General features: G+C 39.4%; 1 protein-coding gene across 1 annotated transcript in view; it reads left to right on the top strand.

Annotated features, from left to right (window-relative positions):
• Positions 1-17,652, top strand: part of ADGRB3 (adhesion G protein-coupled receptor B3) — a 697,706-nt gene that overhangs the window by 336,698 nt on the left and 343,356 nt on the right. Inside the window, exon 10 of the mRNA XM_040643606.1 lies at positions 16,105-16,173. Within this exon, the coding sequence (XP_040499540.1) occupies positions 16,105-16,173 (69 nt within the window). The remainder of the gene's footprint in view (positions 1-16,104; positions 16,174-17,652) is intronic.

A 17,652-nucleotide genomic window follows, 5' to 3' on the forward strand; every position in this document is an offset into this window, starting at 1 on the left:
CGAGTTGATTTCTGCATTTCCAGCATAATGCTCTTCCTGCATCTCCCCATAAAGTTCATTAAAATAAGGTTTTGGCAAAACTCCCAGACCAGGTCGTTTTCTGTCAGCTTACTCTCCATTTGGGAGTTTTATTTGCATTTCACTTGGAAAATGCAGGAGGGTTTTTTTTTGTTTTTTGTTTTGTTTTGTTTGTTTTGTTTTGCTTTGTTTTGTTTTAATCAGATATTGAAGGAAAGAGGAAAGGAAGACTTTTTGAAATCATGGAATCGTTCATAAATAATATTGATGCCCTGATTTGTATAGAGGTACATATGTTACTTAAATTGTATGCATATACTGCTAAAATTAACTGAAATGAGAATTATTGGTGTTGGCGTTTTATATGGTATCACCAGTGTCCAAGAATAGTTTTAATTGTAAAAATATGTGGGATGGAAGATTATTGTCATTTGAGCATTTCAAAAATTTTTATTTACAAAGAATAAAATGGCTTTTCAATTTTAAAAACTTGATAAAGTACGCCAAGCCAGTATTTTCCCTGTAGTTCTGAGATCCTTCTATCCATTAGAATTACATTAAAAAATAACATCCTGATGCAAAATACAAGTTGTAATTTCAAAAAACCTTAGATACTTAGGTTCACAGTTGAAACATCAGGTAGAATGATGAACTAAATAATCTCTAGGACCTCCTTTAACCCTCAAGAGTATAGAGCTTTAGGGGCGCCTGGGTGGCACAGCGGTTAATCCTCTGCCTTCGGCTCAGGGCGTGATCCCAGCATTACGGGATCGAGTCCCACATCAGGCTCTTCCGCTCTGAGCCTGCTTCTTCCTCTCCCACTCCCCCTGCTTGTGTTCCCTCTCTCGCTGGCTGTCTTTCTCTGTCGAATAAATAAAATCTTTAAAAAAAAAAAAAGAGTATAGAGCTTTAAGATTTTTAGATGCTGAAACTGAAAAAATTAAGATTACCAGGTTATACTGGGAACATATTTTGATTGAGTTACTCATTGGAGTACATTGACTCAATGAACAATTAGTTTAACCAAAGGCTTAGTCATGGGGACATTAGCTGGTTTGATTTAAATAGAGCAGTTTGGCTGATTATTTTGTTGTCATTTTGGCACAGCCAGAAATTTCCATTCCACTCTTTTATTAATCCTTCACACTACACAAAATTCTCAGCATGTTGGTGTCCAAGTCATCCCTTCACAAACAGGAGCTGTATTTTTCTATTTTGTTGTCTTTACTGGTATCTTTTCAGGCCCCTGGAATACCCTCTCTTTTGGAATCCCTTCTTCTTCCATTTCTGTCTGTCAAAATCTTTAGCCTGGATCTAGCAAGACTTTCTGAATGCTAGACTAGAAAGCCCCAAGCTCCATCTGAAAATGATCTTTCTCTTTTCTGAAATCTTAGACAACTTTGCACCTCTTTTATTCTACTTTCCACCACTTTATAGAAACATTTTATATATTTTTTATCATCTTTGCTTGATTGTAAACTCTGATTTATAACCTTACTCAGCATCACCTGTACCTTACTTAAACTTCACTCCTCTATTTCCAAGGGCTCTGGACATTTCTGATTGGCTAGCACCTCAGGATCAATATGGCATAAACTAAGCTTATCTTGAATTGCAAGGTTTTTTTTGCATATTATACTTCTCTTTGTAGAACTAGCAGTCCTTAGGCTGCAATTATAATGTTATCTTGGGTTTTCCTTCTTTTCCTTTTTTATAGGCTATGTCTATACAGTATCTTTTCTATCCATTCTTTCCTCTCTTTTCCCACTGCTATTGTCCTACTTTAGCCTTTAGTTGCCTCAGCCTACATTATTTCCATAGCCTCTTTCCTTTAATCCTCCCTCAGATTTTTACCTACATCTCTATTCATCTTGTACATCATAGTCCTATTAGTTATCCTAGGACAGCTCTGATTATGTCACTTCTTAGATCAGAAACCTTCACTGGAGCTCCAAGGCTCCCTGAATGACAACCCAAAGTCTTTATGTTGTTTTCTAGTACACTCCACAGTATGTAGGTTACCTATCTTTACAGCCAAGTGCATGAGTTATTCCTCCTCTTCACAGACTTGTGTCAAATGAATTACTTCCTTTTTCTTTTCTTTTTTTTTTTAATTATTTATTTTAGAGGGAGGGGAAGGGCAGAAGGAGAGAATCTTTCAATAGATTCTCTGCTGAGCACAGAGCCAAACACAGGGCTCAGTCCCACAACCCATGAGACCATGGCCCGAGCCAAAACCAGGATTTAGATGCTTAACCCACTGAGCCACCCAGGTGCCTCACCACTTCCTGCTTCTTGAATGCACTGTACGTTCTTAGCTCTTGGTCTTTGCCTTCTCTGTGTTCTTAGACTGACTTGGTCACTCCCAGTCTTCTAAGGTAATTTCTGGGCCTCTGAATTCTAATAGCACTTTCTCTTCTGCATCTCTTTTATCTCCTATTATTAGCGCTCATTAGTAAATCTTGAAAAAGAAGACATTTTCCTGATCCATCTTTGGATCCCAGCCAAGCTCCAGGACACCCTCCTCCTCAAACAAGATTGAGCATAGAATCTTAATACCAAAATTAGTAATTACATAGGTACCACTAAGTTTTTTTCATTCTTTTTTTTTTTTTGTTAACTGAGAAGGAGAACATAGAAAGATTAAGTGAAATTATTTTAAAAGAATGGATTCTTTTCAATGTAGTTATGTGCAATTCATTTTAGTTAAAATGCCTACTAATGCTGGATTCACTAAAAGATTGATTTGATGCATCGATGACAGTGAGATAGAATAGCTACAACCTATTAAAGTTGGGAAAAAATAAAGCGTGGATGTATGTCTTGGAATGATAAAGCATAGTAATAGTTTTATTTTTAGAAACTGTAGAAAAGATATTCCAAAAGTCTTTTCCCTTCTGATACATTCTTTTCCAAACTCTAGGGCTTCATCATATCTCTAAATCTCTCTCTGTTAGTTCTCTATGTAGTTTATCCTCCAATTTCCAATCTGATGCAAGTTCCTTCCAGATCCAGCTCAAAAATCCCTTCTACTCAAAAGTCTTCTCATCAAATCCCAAACAGAATTCAAATTTTTCCTAATTGTCTGGCCTTTTGAAACCTTGTAAATATCTCTACTTCTAGCATATTACTTACATAACATTGTAACATCTCTCATAATAGTCTAATTATTTGTTTCTAGGTCTGTTTTCAGCAATAATTTTTAAACTTGTTGAGAGATGATTATGTCTTGAGGCATAGTAGACACTCCAGTATTTGTTGAAGTAATTAATAAATGAATGTGAATAACATAGTAATTTGGGGGAAATTTACATTGTTCACACACACACACTAATAAAACTCTGAACATTCATTTTAGAGAGAGAAAGGGAAAGAGGAANNNATGTCCATTTACTTATTTTTTTACCTCTGGGAAAATTTATAGTGAAACTCATTCTATCAATAGAAGATTGAATTTGCAACACACAAACTGGAACTTTAAGACTTGACAGAATTAAATCAGACATGTGCAAGTTGAAATTCCATCTTGTCTAATAACTATCTTGGTGTCTTCAAACACATTAGTTAATATTTCTCCATCTTATTTCTTCATATCTAAATAAGAAATAAAGAAGACATAGTAGTATGGTCTATTCTCATTATTCATGGTAATTCTATCGTGTAAAGTTGCAGCAAACACTAAGTTAGTGAATACTGAACCACTTACTCCTAGGGAAAATACAGGATGAGATCCCCTTGAGAATTTGTTCATACCATTTTCATCAACCAATGAATACATGACATATGTTTAATCATTAACAGTGAACTCACAGCCAAGACATTATAACTCATGCCAGAAAAGTTTTCCTAATACATATGTTTTCTCTGTAAGGCACATGACAGTCTTTTTGAGTTTAAGAATACTAGATGGTCCTTTAGCATGTAGCAATGTGCTGTGGGACATTTTAAATAGTGAAATCACCAATAAAAAGCACACGCAAAAAAAAGAAAAAATAAACAAAAACCAACCTGGGCATTAAATTGGCCATGAAAAGGAACTTGTTTACAGTATGTGAACTGGAACAAAAAGTCAGAATGTTACCATATTTGGTCTCAGCTGGGTACATGTGCATTGGGTGATTCAAATATTTGCCACTCTGCACACATCCATGAATGACCATAAAAATATTGAGTTTTGATTTGGGGGTTACAAATAAACTTTAGCAAGTAGTCAATTTGTAAATATGGAATCCACAGAAAATGAAGATTGACAGTAACTCTTTTTTAGGGCTGTCATGAAGCTTAGAAATAATATAGGTTAAATACATAATAATCCATACATAATAATATATGTGAATTTTCTGGCACGTAGTAGGTACTCCATAATTCCATTATTGCTATTATTGTAACTCTTAGCATAACAGTAAAATATGGGCCTTGTTCTCAGGCCACTTACAATATAATGGAAGGGGGGAAAAACACCTTTCAGATGAGTGTAGACTGTAGTAGTGAAGAAGAGAGATAAAGTACAGTATGTCTCACTTCTAGGAATTCTAGAAGCATAGAGAGCAAAGTGCAGGAATAAGAGAAGAATTCATGGGAGAATTAGGACTTGAGACAGAATCTGGAGAAATAAGCTGGGCACAGAGACAATAGTCCAGCTATGCAACCAAAGGCATAGAAGTGGTATGAGCATGGCATGTTCAGGAGACCAAGGTTTGTAGAAAATGGGATACATGTTGGAAAATGCAGATCATAAAGACAAGAGAGTCAAAGCCAGAGAAGAGTTTGGACTTCATTCTCTATAAACGGGTAACTAAATGTAAGTGTTATTTTTGGAAATGGTCTGGCAGAGGAAGATAATGTGGATTAGTGAGTGGAGGAAGACTGGGGGAAAGAACCCCATGGAGAGACTATAGCAGTGTTCTAGAGGTAAGAAAAGAAGAAATCGTGCTTTGATGACAGCGGATCAGAAAAGGAGGAGTAATCTCTTAATGGAATGAAAGGCAGGCCCTTGAGATAATTTATATTTGGGGAACAAAGGAAGAAAACATTGGAAAGAATACACACATGGAGCATACACAATATACTCATCGTGTACTGTGCCCCTCAAACTCGCTGAAAGCAGGGACTGATCTCTATTCAGGCATCTTTCTGTTTCCTGATAAAACCTCTGTTGGTCTAACTCAGTGTTTTGCAAATGCTTTTGACTGTGACCCACTGCAAGATACACAATTTACATCCATATATAGTTGAAAACTGGAGTTTCAAAAATAATATTTACCTTGAGTGTGTGTAATACACTCAGGTATTTTCTATTCTTTTCTATTTTGTAATGAAAAGTTGATCGTGACCCTATATCAGGTCAACACTTCATGTTTGAAAATAACTTGTTTATCTAATACATTCCCTAGGCTTGAGGAATTTACTTCCCAACCATTGAGATTAAACAGAAAGCTCAAACCTCGGCTTCCAGTCTCTCTCTTAAATGCCAACCATAACCTAAATAAAAATTTCAGGGGTGCCTGCGTGGCTCAGGTTGAGCACCTGCCTTCCGCTCAGGTCATGATCTCAAGGTCCTGGGATCAAGCCCCACATCGGGCTTGCTGCTCAGCGGGAAAGCTGCTTCTCTCTTTCCCTCTGCTCCCCCCCCCACCCCATTCATGCTCTCTCTTTCAAATAAATAAATAAAATCTTTTTTTAAAAATGTCAGCATTAACTGACCAAGGAATTAAATCAAAAGCGGAGTTAGTGATTTCAGATAAGCCAAGCATCTTTTTCCCTAAAACTCTGGATGAGCAAACATATGTGCTGCACTATGGACCTGCTTCATGCTGCCCATCAATGCTGGCAGGTCACCCAGTGAGAATCTTGGGCATTGTTTCTCCTATGATTTCAGTGTGAGACACTTTCACCTTTTGCATACAAAAGACTAGATTGATCGATGTGGAAACAACTATTACTATGATAATATAATGCTGTTATGTACTGATAAGCCCCATCTGTGCAAATAATCTAATACTTTTGACTAAATAAGATCTAGTAAAGGCCCTTTCGGTTTGGAATTATGATACAGCACTAGCATTCAAGACACAACCAGATGCCTTGAAATCCTTTGCTTAAAGAACACTGTGCAACCAGAGCATTAATAATTTCCTTGAACATAAGTAGGGGACTTAGGGAAGGCAGTACGCTGTGATGATTAAGAATGCCTGCCCTGTATGCAGAATCCTGGCCCTCAGGTCACAGCTCACAAGCTATAGGATGCTAGAGAAGTAACTTGTCCTCTCTATGACTCAATTTTCTCTTCCATCATATGGGGTAATAGCACCTACTTCGTAGTTAAATTATCTATGTAAAACTTATATAGTACGTGGAGGATAGTAAAAGCTCAAGAATGTAGCTACCCTTGTTTTCTGAGAAGGTGAAATTCTGATGGAGCAAAAGCCTGAAGCATCTCTGGATCACAGGTACCTGCTGCCAATGCACATCTGTACTTTGGTGTCTCTCCTGCAAAGAGAGGAAGGTCAGATGACCCTCATGGCACCACCTAGGGAAGTATGGGCACTCTTTTTAAATCACTTATTACCGAGGAGAAGGGTAGAGAATGTGTCAAGGAAAATAGGAGTCAGAAAAGAAGCATTAGTCCTTAAGGTTGACATTGCATAGCCGTTTTAAAGATAGAGAGCAAATGGACATAGAGAATGGCTTACGTCAATAACCGGGATTTCTAGCTCAGTGGGGGCCAGGTTGTGAACAGGATCACAACTCCCAGCTGGCAATCACTCCAAGTCATAAACGGCTACTGTTTTCAATGCTTAACAGCCTGAGAGGATTTCCTATGGTTTCTCTGTGGCAGAGAGAGCCCTGTTCAACTAACAGCTCTTTCTAGGTAGTATTTAAACCTCGCCCTTATTATAAAGGGGAAAAGAAGAAATTCAGCACCAAATGATTTCCTTAAATGGATAAGACATTAAGCAACAAGTCTTGCTTCACAAATCAACATGATTAAATCTTACCAGGAACAAACTTGAGAAGATGGCTGCTGGCTATGGGAAACTCACAATCTGCGCAGGAGAGTACAAAATATGTGCAACAATCAGGTGGGAAAAGGAGGGGGGCTAAGAAGTTTTAAGAATATGTGTAGTACCGCCTATCTACTGGTAAATGCAATGTAGTGTAAATAAATTTTTTCGGTTGGGTTTAAAAAATGGAATAAAACATTTGATAGCCTTGTCCCTTTCAGAATTATTCCTTATTTCCTTTGGAGTCAAGAAAATACTGAGATTTGCATTAACAAAATATACAGGTAGTTTTCTGTTGTGATTCCACTTACTATCAAAGGTTTTTTCTTTTATTTATTTATTTATTTATTTTTAAAGATTTATTTATTTATTTTAGAGAAAGAGAGAGTGGGGGCAGGGGCAGAGGGAAAGGGAGAGAGAGAATCTCAAGCAGACTCCCCACTGAGCGCAGAGCCCAACTCGGGGCTCGATTCCATGACCCTGAGATCATGACCTGAGCTGAAATCAAGAGTGGTGTGGTTAACTGACTGAGCCACCCTGGCGCCCCTTGAAGATTTCTTTTAAAAAATTATTGGGGACTGCATTAGTTTGCTAGAACTGCTACAACAAATACCACAGAGTGGGTGGCTTAAGCAATGGAACTTTGTTTTCTCATAGTTCTGGAGATAGAAGTCCAAGATCAAGAGGTCGGCTGGCTTGGTTTCCCCCAAGGCCTGTCGCCTTAGCTTGCGTCTGGAGGCCTTCTCACTGTGTCCTCACAGAGCCTTTTTATCTGTGTGTGCATGCTCCTGGTATCTCTGTGTGTCCTGATTTCCTCTTCTTACAAGGACTCTCATCAGATTGGATTAGGCTCCTCCCTAACAGGCTCCTTATAACTTAATCACCTCATGAAATGTTCTATCTCTAAATATAGACACATTCTGGGGGCCATTAGGGCTTCAACATTCAGTTCTGGGGTGAACACTATCAGCCCATGATGGAGAATCTTGAAGGACTGTGAGAATTTCCCTTGAGCAAAGAGGCACGTGCTAGGCATCTTACACCAGGACAGGATCTACTATGACCACTGTGTTGCCAGGGGTATAGTGTTGCCAGGGTAAACTTGTGATGTGTGCGTGCTTGCACATGCTGGCCCTTTGATGTATCAGCAGGCCTGCCCCAACTTGGCTAATAGATTAGTATATCATTCCTTGCTTAAGAAGCAGCCCCTGTATGGATTTGAGGATGATTTTGCCACACTGAGTTATGTTTGTATAATTTTGGCTGTTCTGCCAGGCTACCTCTGGTTAATAATCCTTAGCATATTTAATCATAGTAGTATTGCTAACTTCTTCACCTTTCCTTTGTAAACAAGGACCCTCAAGTAGTGCCAGTCTCATGCCTGAAGGCACTGAAGGTTGGATGGCTTCTTTTTTTCATTTAGCCTCCCCCATCCACTGCCCCTCAAAGCACACCCTCTCTGCTACCTCCTGCTGGAGCCCTTGGTCCTGAACTTAGCCTGAAGAGACTGGTAGCATTGAGTAAAAAATTGCCCATCCAAGCTATTCAGGAACTCCACAGGTCAAACTGTCTTACATCATGCCAGAACAATGAGATTAGTGTGAAAGACAGCCAGTGTTCCCGGAACCATGTTCTGATGTAGTTCTCAAAGTGAGTCAGAGTTTCTGTGAGATCTGTGATTAAAAGAAGAAAAAAACAAAGATATCCTTTAAGACTCTGCCTTTTTTTTTTTTCTCTGTAACCCAGTGAACAGTAGGGCATATTTGCTTCAGTAATCTGCTGTTCTGTTCCTCTAGACCTGACAGATTGCAGTGGTCAAGCTGGGACAGTCCAGCTCTGCTGGCAAGAGGAGACTTCTGACCACAGCTTGCCAGGTCGGGTCATCCAGCCTGCTCTGGATCCCACTACTGACCTATTGACCTTGACACCCTTATCCTTTTGGGCCCCAATTCATCCCCTGGTTTTCCAGTGACTCCGTTTCTTGTCTCATATTCCCTAGATATCTTGGTCCCAGAACCTGCCAGGGGGCATCCTGGATTATAGTCTCCTGCCTTCTTAAACCTTGATAGTTTCTCATGGTCAATGGCTAGTTGATGTGCTGCTTGGGTAGATATTATAGATAAAAGATTTAAACCACAGTATCATGACTCTTTGTCCTAATTAGTTGTGAGTAATTTTGTCTATTCACTTGTTATAAAAAAAATAATAAGATCAAGTACTCTTCAGGGGCGGTTAGTTTTTTTAAAAATATGTTAGGACAAACCCAGGATTATTTGTATAATGATGTTTCTCAGTTTCACTTCTGTGTATTTTTTTGAATAGAAGACTAAGAAGTAGAGTCACAGCCAGGTCAGAGGAAGTTGGACATGTGTTATCCATGTCTTCATCTGTAATCTGGGCATGCTCATGGTTATGTATATCCCACATGCAAATGTCGTTGGTCAGGTGCATAGAGGCTGAAAAAATACATGAAATGTACCGAACTACACCTTGAACCCTCTTTGGATTTTTACCCTTGTTAAATGCTTAGTCTGTCTCCTCTAGATCTCTAGATTAATCTCCCCAGTGGGGTGTCTTCTTTCTGAATTCATTTTATTCTGTCACCTTTAAGTCCTGCTTCTCTTCCTACCTTCTTATCTCCCATCTCTCTTCCTTATTCCTCTTCCTGTCTAGTCTGTCACCAGTGCTTTAACCCTGACTTCATCCCATTCAGCTCTATTCCTGGTTATCTTTTTTTTTTCCCCAAAAGTCTCCAGTTTTCAACTAGAACTAATGATTCACAAATGTTTACCTTTTAAGCTGCCAGCTCGTAGTTAAAACAGTCTGCTGCTCCTCTTCTCTTAGCTATAGCGTAGACTCTTCACGCTCAAACTGAACAAAATGACACTGACTGTCTTCTTTCGCGACACTGCTGTTTCTTCTTTGGTATTTACCATGGCTAACCACGTCATCATTCTAAACTGCCTGAGCTGGGAGCCAAAGACTGATCTTTGATGCTGTACTCTCCCTCCAGTGAAATCTGTCTCCATGTCATATTGTTTCTCTAAACCAAGCTACCCTCATCTCCAGCCTCAATAAGCAAGACAGACTACTTTCTGACCTCGTTGTTTTCCCTTCACTTTTCTGCACTTTGTTTTCCACTCAGCTGCCAAAGACAGATCTTTTATTTCTAATGAAACTCATGTCATAGAACGATAGCCTGGCATCAAGGCCCCACTTTATCCGACCTCTATCTTCTCCGTCCTGTGTTTGTATTCTCCCTCCTCCACCACATCCAGCCCCCTGTTTTAAGACCATGACAGCTATACTGGCTTTCTCTCTGTTTTTTAAAACGTGTCCATACTGTCCCCTCTACCCTGGAAAGTTGTACATTCTCTTCCCATTTTTCCTGGAACTCTCTTCCTCAGGTCTTTCCATGGTCATGTCCTTCATACCACTCTGTTCTCTGCTTAAATGTCACCTCATTAGAAAAATGTTTCCTGCTGAACATTCAACCCAAAGCAGTCTCACATAAACATGCACACACCCCTCCCCCACCCAGTCACTCTCTATTCCCGTGAACTGTGATTTTTGTATCGCTCCTTGAAGTCGTCTTGTTTATTTACCTATTTATCACTTTCCAGTACCCACGACAGTATAAGCTAGATGAGAGTAGGAACCCTAGTGTGCCTTATTCACTGTGGTATTCATAGCACTTACAACAGTGCCAGGTATTTGGTAGGTGTTCAGTAAATAAATAAGTAGATACATTCATGCTTCTCAAGCATTTTCCACGTCTTCCCTCACCTTTCCATTCTCACATTCACTGCTGTCTTTTAGGTCTTCGTAATTGCCCTTTTGAGCTATTGAAAAACTTACCTACTGATGTTCCTTTCTCTGGTCTTCTTCCTTCTGAAAGCCCACTATGCTTTGCTGCCTGGGTTATATTTTTATAACTTCCCTTATGTCATTCTTTTGCTGAGCAAAGCAGCACTTCTATGACTATACACCTTCTGCCAGGGGTGGGATGGTGGTAGTTGTAGGGCTGGGAGCGTTTGCTGTGTTTGCCAAAGAGTGAACTGTATTTTTGAAAGAGGAGGCCTCCTCATTGGCTGTTGCTGGATTTAAACCTGAGGACCAGGTCAACTACCTACAGCTGCTCCCATCCATTAATTAGGTCCTACAACTTCTCAAAAGTATGTGTCTGTGCTTAGGATGGCCCCAAGACTTCAGTTTGCCATTTTAAATAGGAAGGGTTTGATTCCATATTCATTCAAGATAACCAGTCTTCTTATCTGCAAAAGTAAGTGTCATATCTCCTTCCCTGGGCATAGTGAGGGACTTGCTGGCATTGAGATATGGCAGAAGAAGGTGTTGATTTGGAAAATTAGGTGGGGGCCATTTGTTGATTTTTTTTTTAATTCTTTCAATGCCCACTCCATTCTCTTATACACAGAAGGTATGCAGTTAATCATTTTTAAATACTTGAGTATTTACATTTTCCTTGCCTTATGCTGTACACTAGGACATGAGTGAAACAATCCCAACTAGATTATAGGCTGGTGAAGGGAAAGTCCCTGAACTGATCATCATACAAGTACATCATAATTAAAAATGGTGATAAACTTGAAAAGAAGACCACACAATGCAACTGCAAGTTAGCATGTGTGTCACCTTCTAAGTGGGTGCTATGCAGTTGGGTGGCTGCCTGCATTACTAACCTCTCTTTTATGTGAAGGTGAAGTACAGTAGTTCATCCTTGGGTCAATGCATGGGAGTTCTGGTGCATTGCTCATGCAGGGATGTAGAGATGGAGGAGAGCCCGAGATGCATACTCATCACCCGATATTGGGGAAAACCGAATATCGGGACGGAGAACAAGGGCCCCTTATATAACCACTTCCTTTACATCATATTTTTATGGTTGATTACTTCTGTAAACTGACAGTTTCCTTTGTTCATGGATTTTTTGTTAATTTTGAATGATGAGATATTGGTAAATGAAAAATAAAAATGTTCACTGACTAAAATCAGGAAAAAAAATATGCAGACCCTGAAAACTTAAGGTGGTGGTGGTGATCTGATAAGGCCCTCTTGAGGAAATTGCATATAAATGTAGACATGAAGGACAAGAAAGAGTTATTCGAGTAAAAAAACAGGACGTAGAGCAGTCAAAGAAAGGGACAGCATTATATAGCTCCAGAGGCTAAGCAGGAAAGAGTTTGGGATGCACGAAGAAGTCTAATGAACCTGCAATATAGAGACTATGGAGCGGGTTAGCTGAAGGCAGAGTTGGAACAGTAAGAAGGGGCTAGATCACACATGGCCTTGCAGTTATCAACTGCTCCCCAGATTAGGGAGTCAATGGCCTATCCTGTTCTGTGCATCCTTATCCTAAGGGCTTGTCCCTGACTCCTTGTTTAGCCTTTATGCCTTTTTATGGTCCTCCTATGTTTCCAGTCAGGGCCATCATGATTCCTTAAAGACCATCATGAATCCTTAAAACTTTCAGTTCTACGTTATTAAATCTATTCCTTAGGGCTTGTCTTTGTTTCTCAGTGCCCAAGCATTTTGTTGATGGGTTAAGATGAGGAGAACACATCTCCCAGAGCTCAGATATCTCAAATCGCTAGGTTCATCTACAGCTCTGTTCCCACAAGGAATTCAGCAAAATCTAAATGCTCAGATATGCTTCAGTATATTTATAGAAAACTTTATGGAATACATGAGAAATTTGTCAAGCAGAAGCCAATCAGATGTAAAACAAGGCATGGCCTTTTAGTCTCATGTGGCCAAATCTAGATTTGCACTTCGAATGTGGCAGAAACATTTATGGCTTCTCCTTATAACAGACATTTACTGCACTGATTTTCATAATACTTCCCACAAAGAATAAGTGAAGAGTCATGCCCCCCGACCTTTTTGTCCAACAAACGTTTGCACAATGCCTCTCACATAATACATGTCCAATAATAACAACACCGGAAACCCTCCCAGCGGTGTGCATTTCTTAGGAAGGAGAGTTTTCTCCTGGACAAATGATAGGCCTTGAAGTTAGTGGTGAATAAGCTCTGTGCTCTACATATTGTTTGGAGAGGAAGAGGCTATAAAAGAGAGAAGGAGCGAGCACCCCGGGTTGTGAAAGTCTCTAGCAGCATAATAGGTGCAGATTCACCGTAATGTGGCCATAAATACAAATCATGCCACCAGTCATAAAAAAGATAACGGGAAGGGAATAAAATCATAAAGCCACCATATATTGAGCACTTACCGTGTGTCAGATTCTGTGCTAAGAATTAGCTCCAAGCTTCACAATAGTTCTGTCAGGCAGCTATTATCTATCGCTTCTATCTTATGGTTTAGAGAAGGCAGGCAGAGGTGGGCAACATGAGCCTAGAACCATACAGTTAATGAGTGCTGGGGACATTTTAAGCCGGGTCTGCCCCGTTCAAGCTCCAAACTCAGATTTGTCCAAGGACACTTAGTTTTTCAGAACAGTCTAGGCCATAGAGATCAGGGCTGATCAAAACAACAAAACAAAAGCCTACTGTCAGTCTCAACTCAGAAGCTGACATAAGCGACCTGACCCATAAGTCACCAAAAGAGAGATCTTGCCAGAATGAACAGAGTTCCTGAAGAACTCCAGCGAGAAGTGCAGCTGCTTCCAGGGAAGTTGCTTCATCCTTTCCTCAAAAATTCAGTTACGTGGCCTAAAATGTTATACATACGTCCCTGTCTCAAAAAATACCGTTCTGTTTGATTCTACTCTTTTCTCAGCCTAGTCTTTGAGCAAATGTCAAAGAGAATTGATAGAGAGATGAGTGCGGGGTCAGCTCAAAGAAACGATGCTTGAGTTTTGTTCAAGAGCCTGACATGTGGTGCCTGTGTGACTTCGCTATTTCCTTTAAGTTAGGACAAGGCATTGTGTGTACTGAGGATACGCTGAGGAATAAGAAAGACAATCTTCCTGTAAGTTTTCCCGTCCCCCTCCTTGGATTTTCAGGCTTAGCTCACTGTGCCCTGCATGGTCTCACAGCAGGTCATTCCCAATCCAATCGACAGGGAGACAGGAGAACTTTATTCTGTACTACTTTTCCACCCTGATTAATAAAGTCTGACTTATCGCCTTGGGAGGTGACACAAAAACATTTCTTACACTCTCTGTTTGCCTAGTTGAATGTATATTTTATTAATTTGTGGTTTTTGTATATGCCCTTTGGCAATTTAAGAAAAAAAAATGAACTCCAAATGTATCACTTTGATCAAGGAGTTGTGCGTGCTCACTGGCCTTCACGTACAATGCAGAGTTACTGACCCACTCTCGGCAAAACATGCTTTGTGAAATGTTTTCTCAGAAATGGAAACGCATTTGCACAAATTGCTTCCCATTCCCTTGGCGTCTCTTGTTAGCGGTGGCGCGCATTTGCATGAAAGCTGGCAGGGGTTAGGATGCGGACCATGGTCGTGGACCTCCGCACAGCTAACTGGCACGGACAGGGATGAAATCTGCAACTTTTGCCTCATTAGCAGCATGTCCCCTCTGAGTTAAGCAGCCATAGGCAATTGGAGAACTCTGAAGGTTAATTCTTTCTGCCCATAGGTAGAGTTACAGCTCAGTGGACTAAGCCCTTAAAATGTTATCACTCCAACCGGGAAATTTTAAGTGGAAAAAAATGGCTGGTAGTACAAAAAGGTTAAACGAATTGAAAACAGTCTAAAACAGACTTGCAGTTTTTTCAAGAGTCGCATAAAACATTCTGTAACTTTTACAGAGGTTATGACTTGAAACATGTTTCAACCATGTGATTACCAGGAGCTATTAAAATAAATAGCACAAATAGGGCAATTAAATATAGATACTCACAGCTTCAAAGCACAAGAGAAGAGGAAGTGAGGCAGCTTTGTTTTTCTTCTAAAAACACTCAGGTGATTTTACTTGGAATTTGAATAAAGACCTTCTTTGAAAAGCTGGATAGGGAGGAAGGCTGACGAGGATAAAAAATTGCGATTATTTCCCCCTCAAGGGGGTCCTGTCCTGAGCTGATGTTTCGGTGTGAGGCAGTGCTCCCGCTAAATTACATACAAACCAAGCAGAGGAGATGGGCTCTGAGGACACAACCAAGGCACCGCTGTCCACATAGCTTCAGATAAATGTGATGGCTTCACTTTGCACTCCTTAGGTCGTCTGGGACCCCAAGTTGCTATGCGTTTTCAACAGGCACTCTGGTCTTCTCCTCCTGGACTCTGTATTTTGAAGACACAGCATAGTGTGGGAGAACAGGATCTGGTCAAGATCCTTCGTGTGTGAAATGGGAGCTAACTAAAAAGAACTGAACTGAGCTGCTAGACTCAAGTAAAGTCAATAGGTCTTCAGCAGTTAGGTCACAAGGATGGTGAGGAGGATTTGGCCCTTGAATAGGAACATGCTATTGTGTCTATTCATTCTTCCATTTTGGCTTGCTGGCAAAAGGCAAAATAAAGAATAATTATTTGAAATAGCTAGGATTTATTGAGCACTTAACCATGTGCTATATGCCAGGTACTTGGAAAATTCCATGTCATCTTTGCAAGAGGTAGCTGTGAAAGTTAAAGAAAAACAGCCGGGAAGCGCAGCCTAAGGATCGACCTGAGGAAACCTGTCACATGCCTCAACCTTGCCCACAGTCTGTGTCTTCACTACAGTGTTCTTCAGAACAGCAGTATAACTAGCTACCATGGTTCACAATTAAGTGGATAACTTGTAATTAGACATACACAAGGGATTTTCACTACCGAAGGAAGAAAACTTATTTGTGAAGAATGATTTTAGGATAGCGTGACAGAATACAATACAGAGACTATAATGGAAGATGTAATTGTAAGTAAACATAAGTATTTTACCTATTCTGGTGTCTTCTGAGGTGTATGCGTGAAGTTATAGAGAAATCCCAGAAGTATGGTGCCAAGAAAGGGCCCTCAGAGACCTTCTAGAATATTATGTTAGGGTCATAAAGCAGTATGGCGAAGTGTTTATACCCTTACCACACAGTCAGTTCAAATGGATGTTTTTGAAAAGTATATTCCCCTATGTAACATTGAATCTTTTATCCAATTTAATTTGCAGAACTTCTTTCAAATAGTTAGCAACCTTCTAGATGAAGAAAACAAGGAAAAATGGGAGGATGCCCAACAGGTAAGGCTGGAGCTATTTCAAAACTTCAAATGAAGTCGGCCGAGGAAAGCTTAAAATATATGTGAAGAAATTAATGGCTTGCTATCCCAAGAATATAAAAGGAGCCTCCTAAAAATCATCCTAGATTATATTTTACAAATTTTAGAGAAAATAAGTGATCTCTTTTACCCTAACAATCAATGGACTGAAAGATACTATAAATGTGGAAAAAAACTGAAGAGGTTTAAGTAATTTGTAACTTTGAGGTATCAATACATAGTAACTATATTATGCCTTACCAACCAGTTTCTTTCCTGCCTACAGACTGTGGGAGAAATAGCAAATCCAAAAGCATATATTACAAACCAAACTGTGGGGTAATAACAAGTAAAATCATTTGCATTTATTATAACACTATGTATAATCTGGATCAGATATGCAGATGTGCATTTGGATTCAAAGCCAAGAGTTGTAAAAATGAGTTCTCATAAGAAAATTTGAATTCTGCTTTTTTTCCTCTTTCTGCTATGCATGATCAGTGTAGAAAGTGGCCTTATTGGTTTAATTATTGTTTTAAAATACCTTTCACTGCATCTGTGCTATACTGACATATGTATGGTTAATAACACTTTTTTTTCCCCACATTACAGAAAAAGTGGGTTAGAGGTTAAAAAAGGGAGAATACGCATGTTTTTAAAAATCCTGTGGAAATTTAATTTAACTGTGTATTAAAATTCTTTAAGTTCTCTACTTGACCCTTGCTAATTCTGAGAGAACAATGCAATCATGAAAATAAGAATATTTTCTGAGGTTCAGGTGAACCATCTATCCCTTTCTCCCCTTATAATCATATTCTCGGCCTTCAGGAGCAAAGCATGCCCTTTATTCCTGTTATGATAGGGGCTCTAAAAATAGTCCAGTGTGGGTCTACCTCATTATCAGGTACAAATTCTGTGCTTCTGGCCATAGCAAGAAAAAAGATCGCTCCTGAGTCTAAGACCCCGAATCTATCTTTTTCTGCTAGCTTGAATTATATATTTGTCCTTGGCTTTCTTCTAGAGGAGAGCCTCATTCACTCACTGGAAGGAAATGGTGTCTTTCCCTAGAATACAGCTGCAGAGGCTAAGCACATCTCTCCAGAATGCAGGAGACTATTAATTATGGATATATTTAGAGCAAATGTATAACACCCTTTTTAAAACAAGACTGCAATTCATCGGATGGCATTATTTACTGTGAGGTCCCAGCTTGAACAGTGAGTGGTGTACAACTTCTCATCAATGGAAAATCGTGAAACCCTAATCCATCTATTTACCTGTGGTTTTGAGTTAGCTATATTATTATCTTTTAAATATTTTTCAGTAGTGATAATCCTTAATGTCTTTTTAAAGATAACAGCTTGAATAGAAATAAATAAAGATAACTACTTGAAGTTAAAAAACAACAACTATTTTGTAGCTTTAGTAAAAGGGATTGTTATAAAGGCAGCCACATGGTAAA

Source organism: Ursus maritimus, unplaced genomic scaffold, assembly GCF_017311325.1.
Source record: "Ursus maritimus isolate PB19 unplaced genomic scaffold, ASM1731132v1 scaffold_29, whole genome shotgun sequence".
NCBI lineage: Eukaryota > Metazoa > Chordata > Mammalia > Carnivora > Ursidae > Ursus > Ursus maritimus.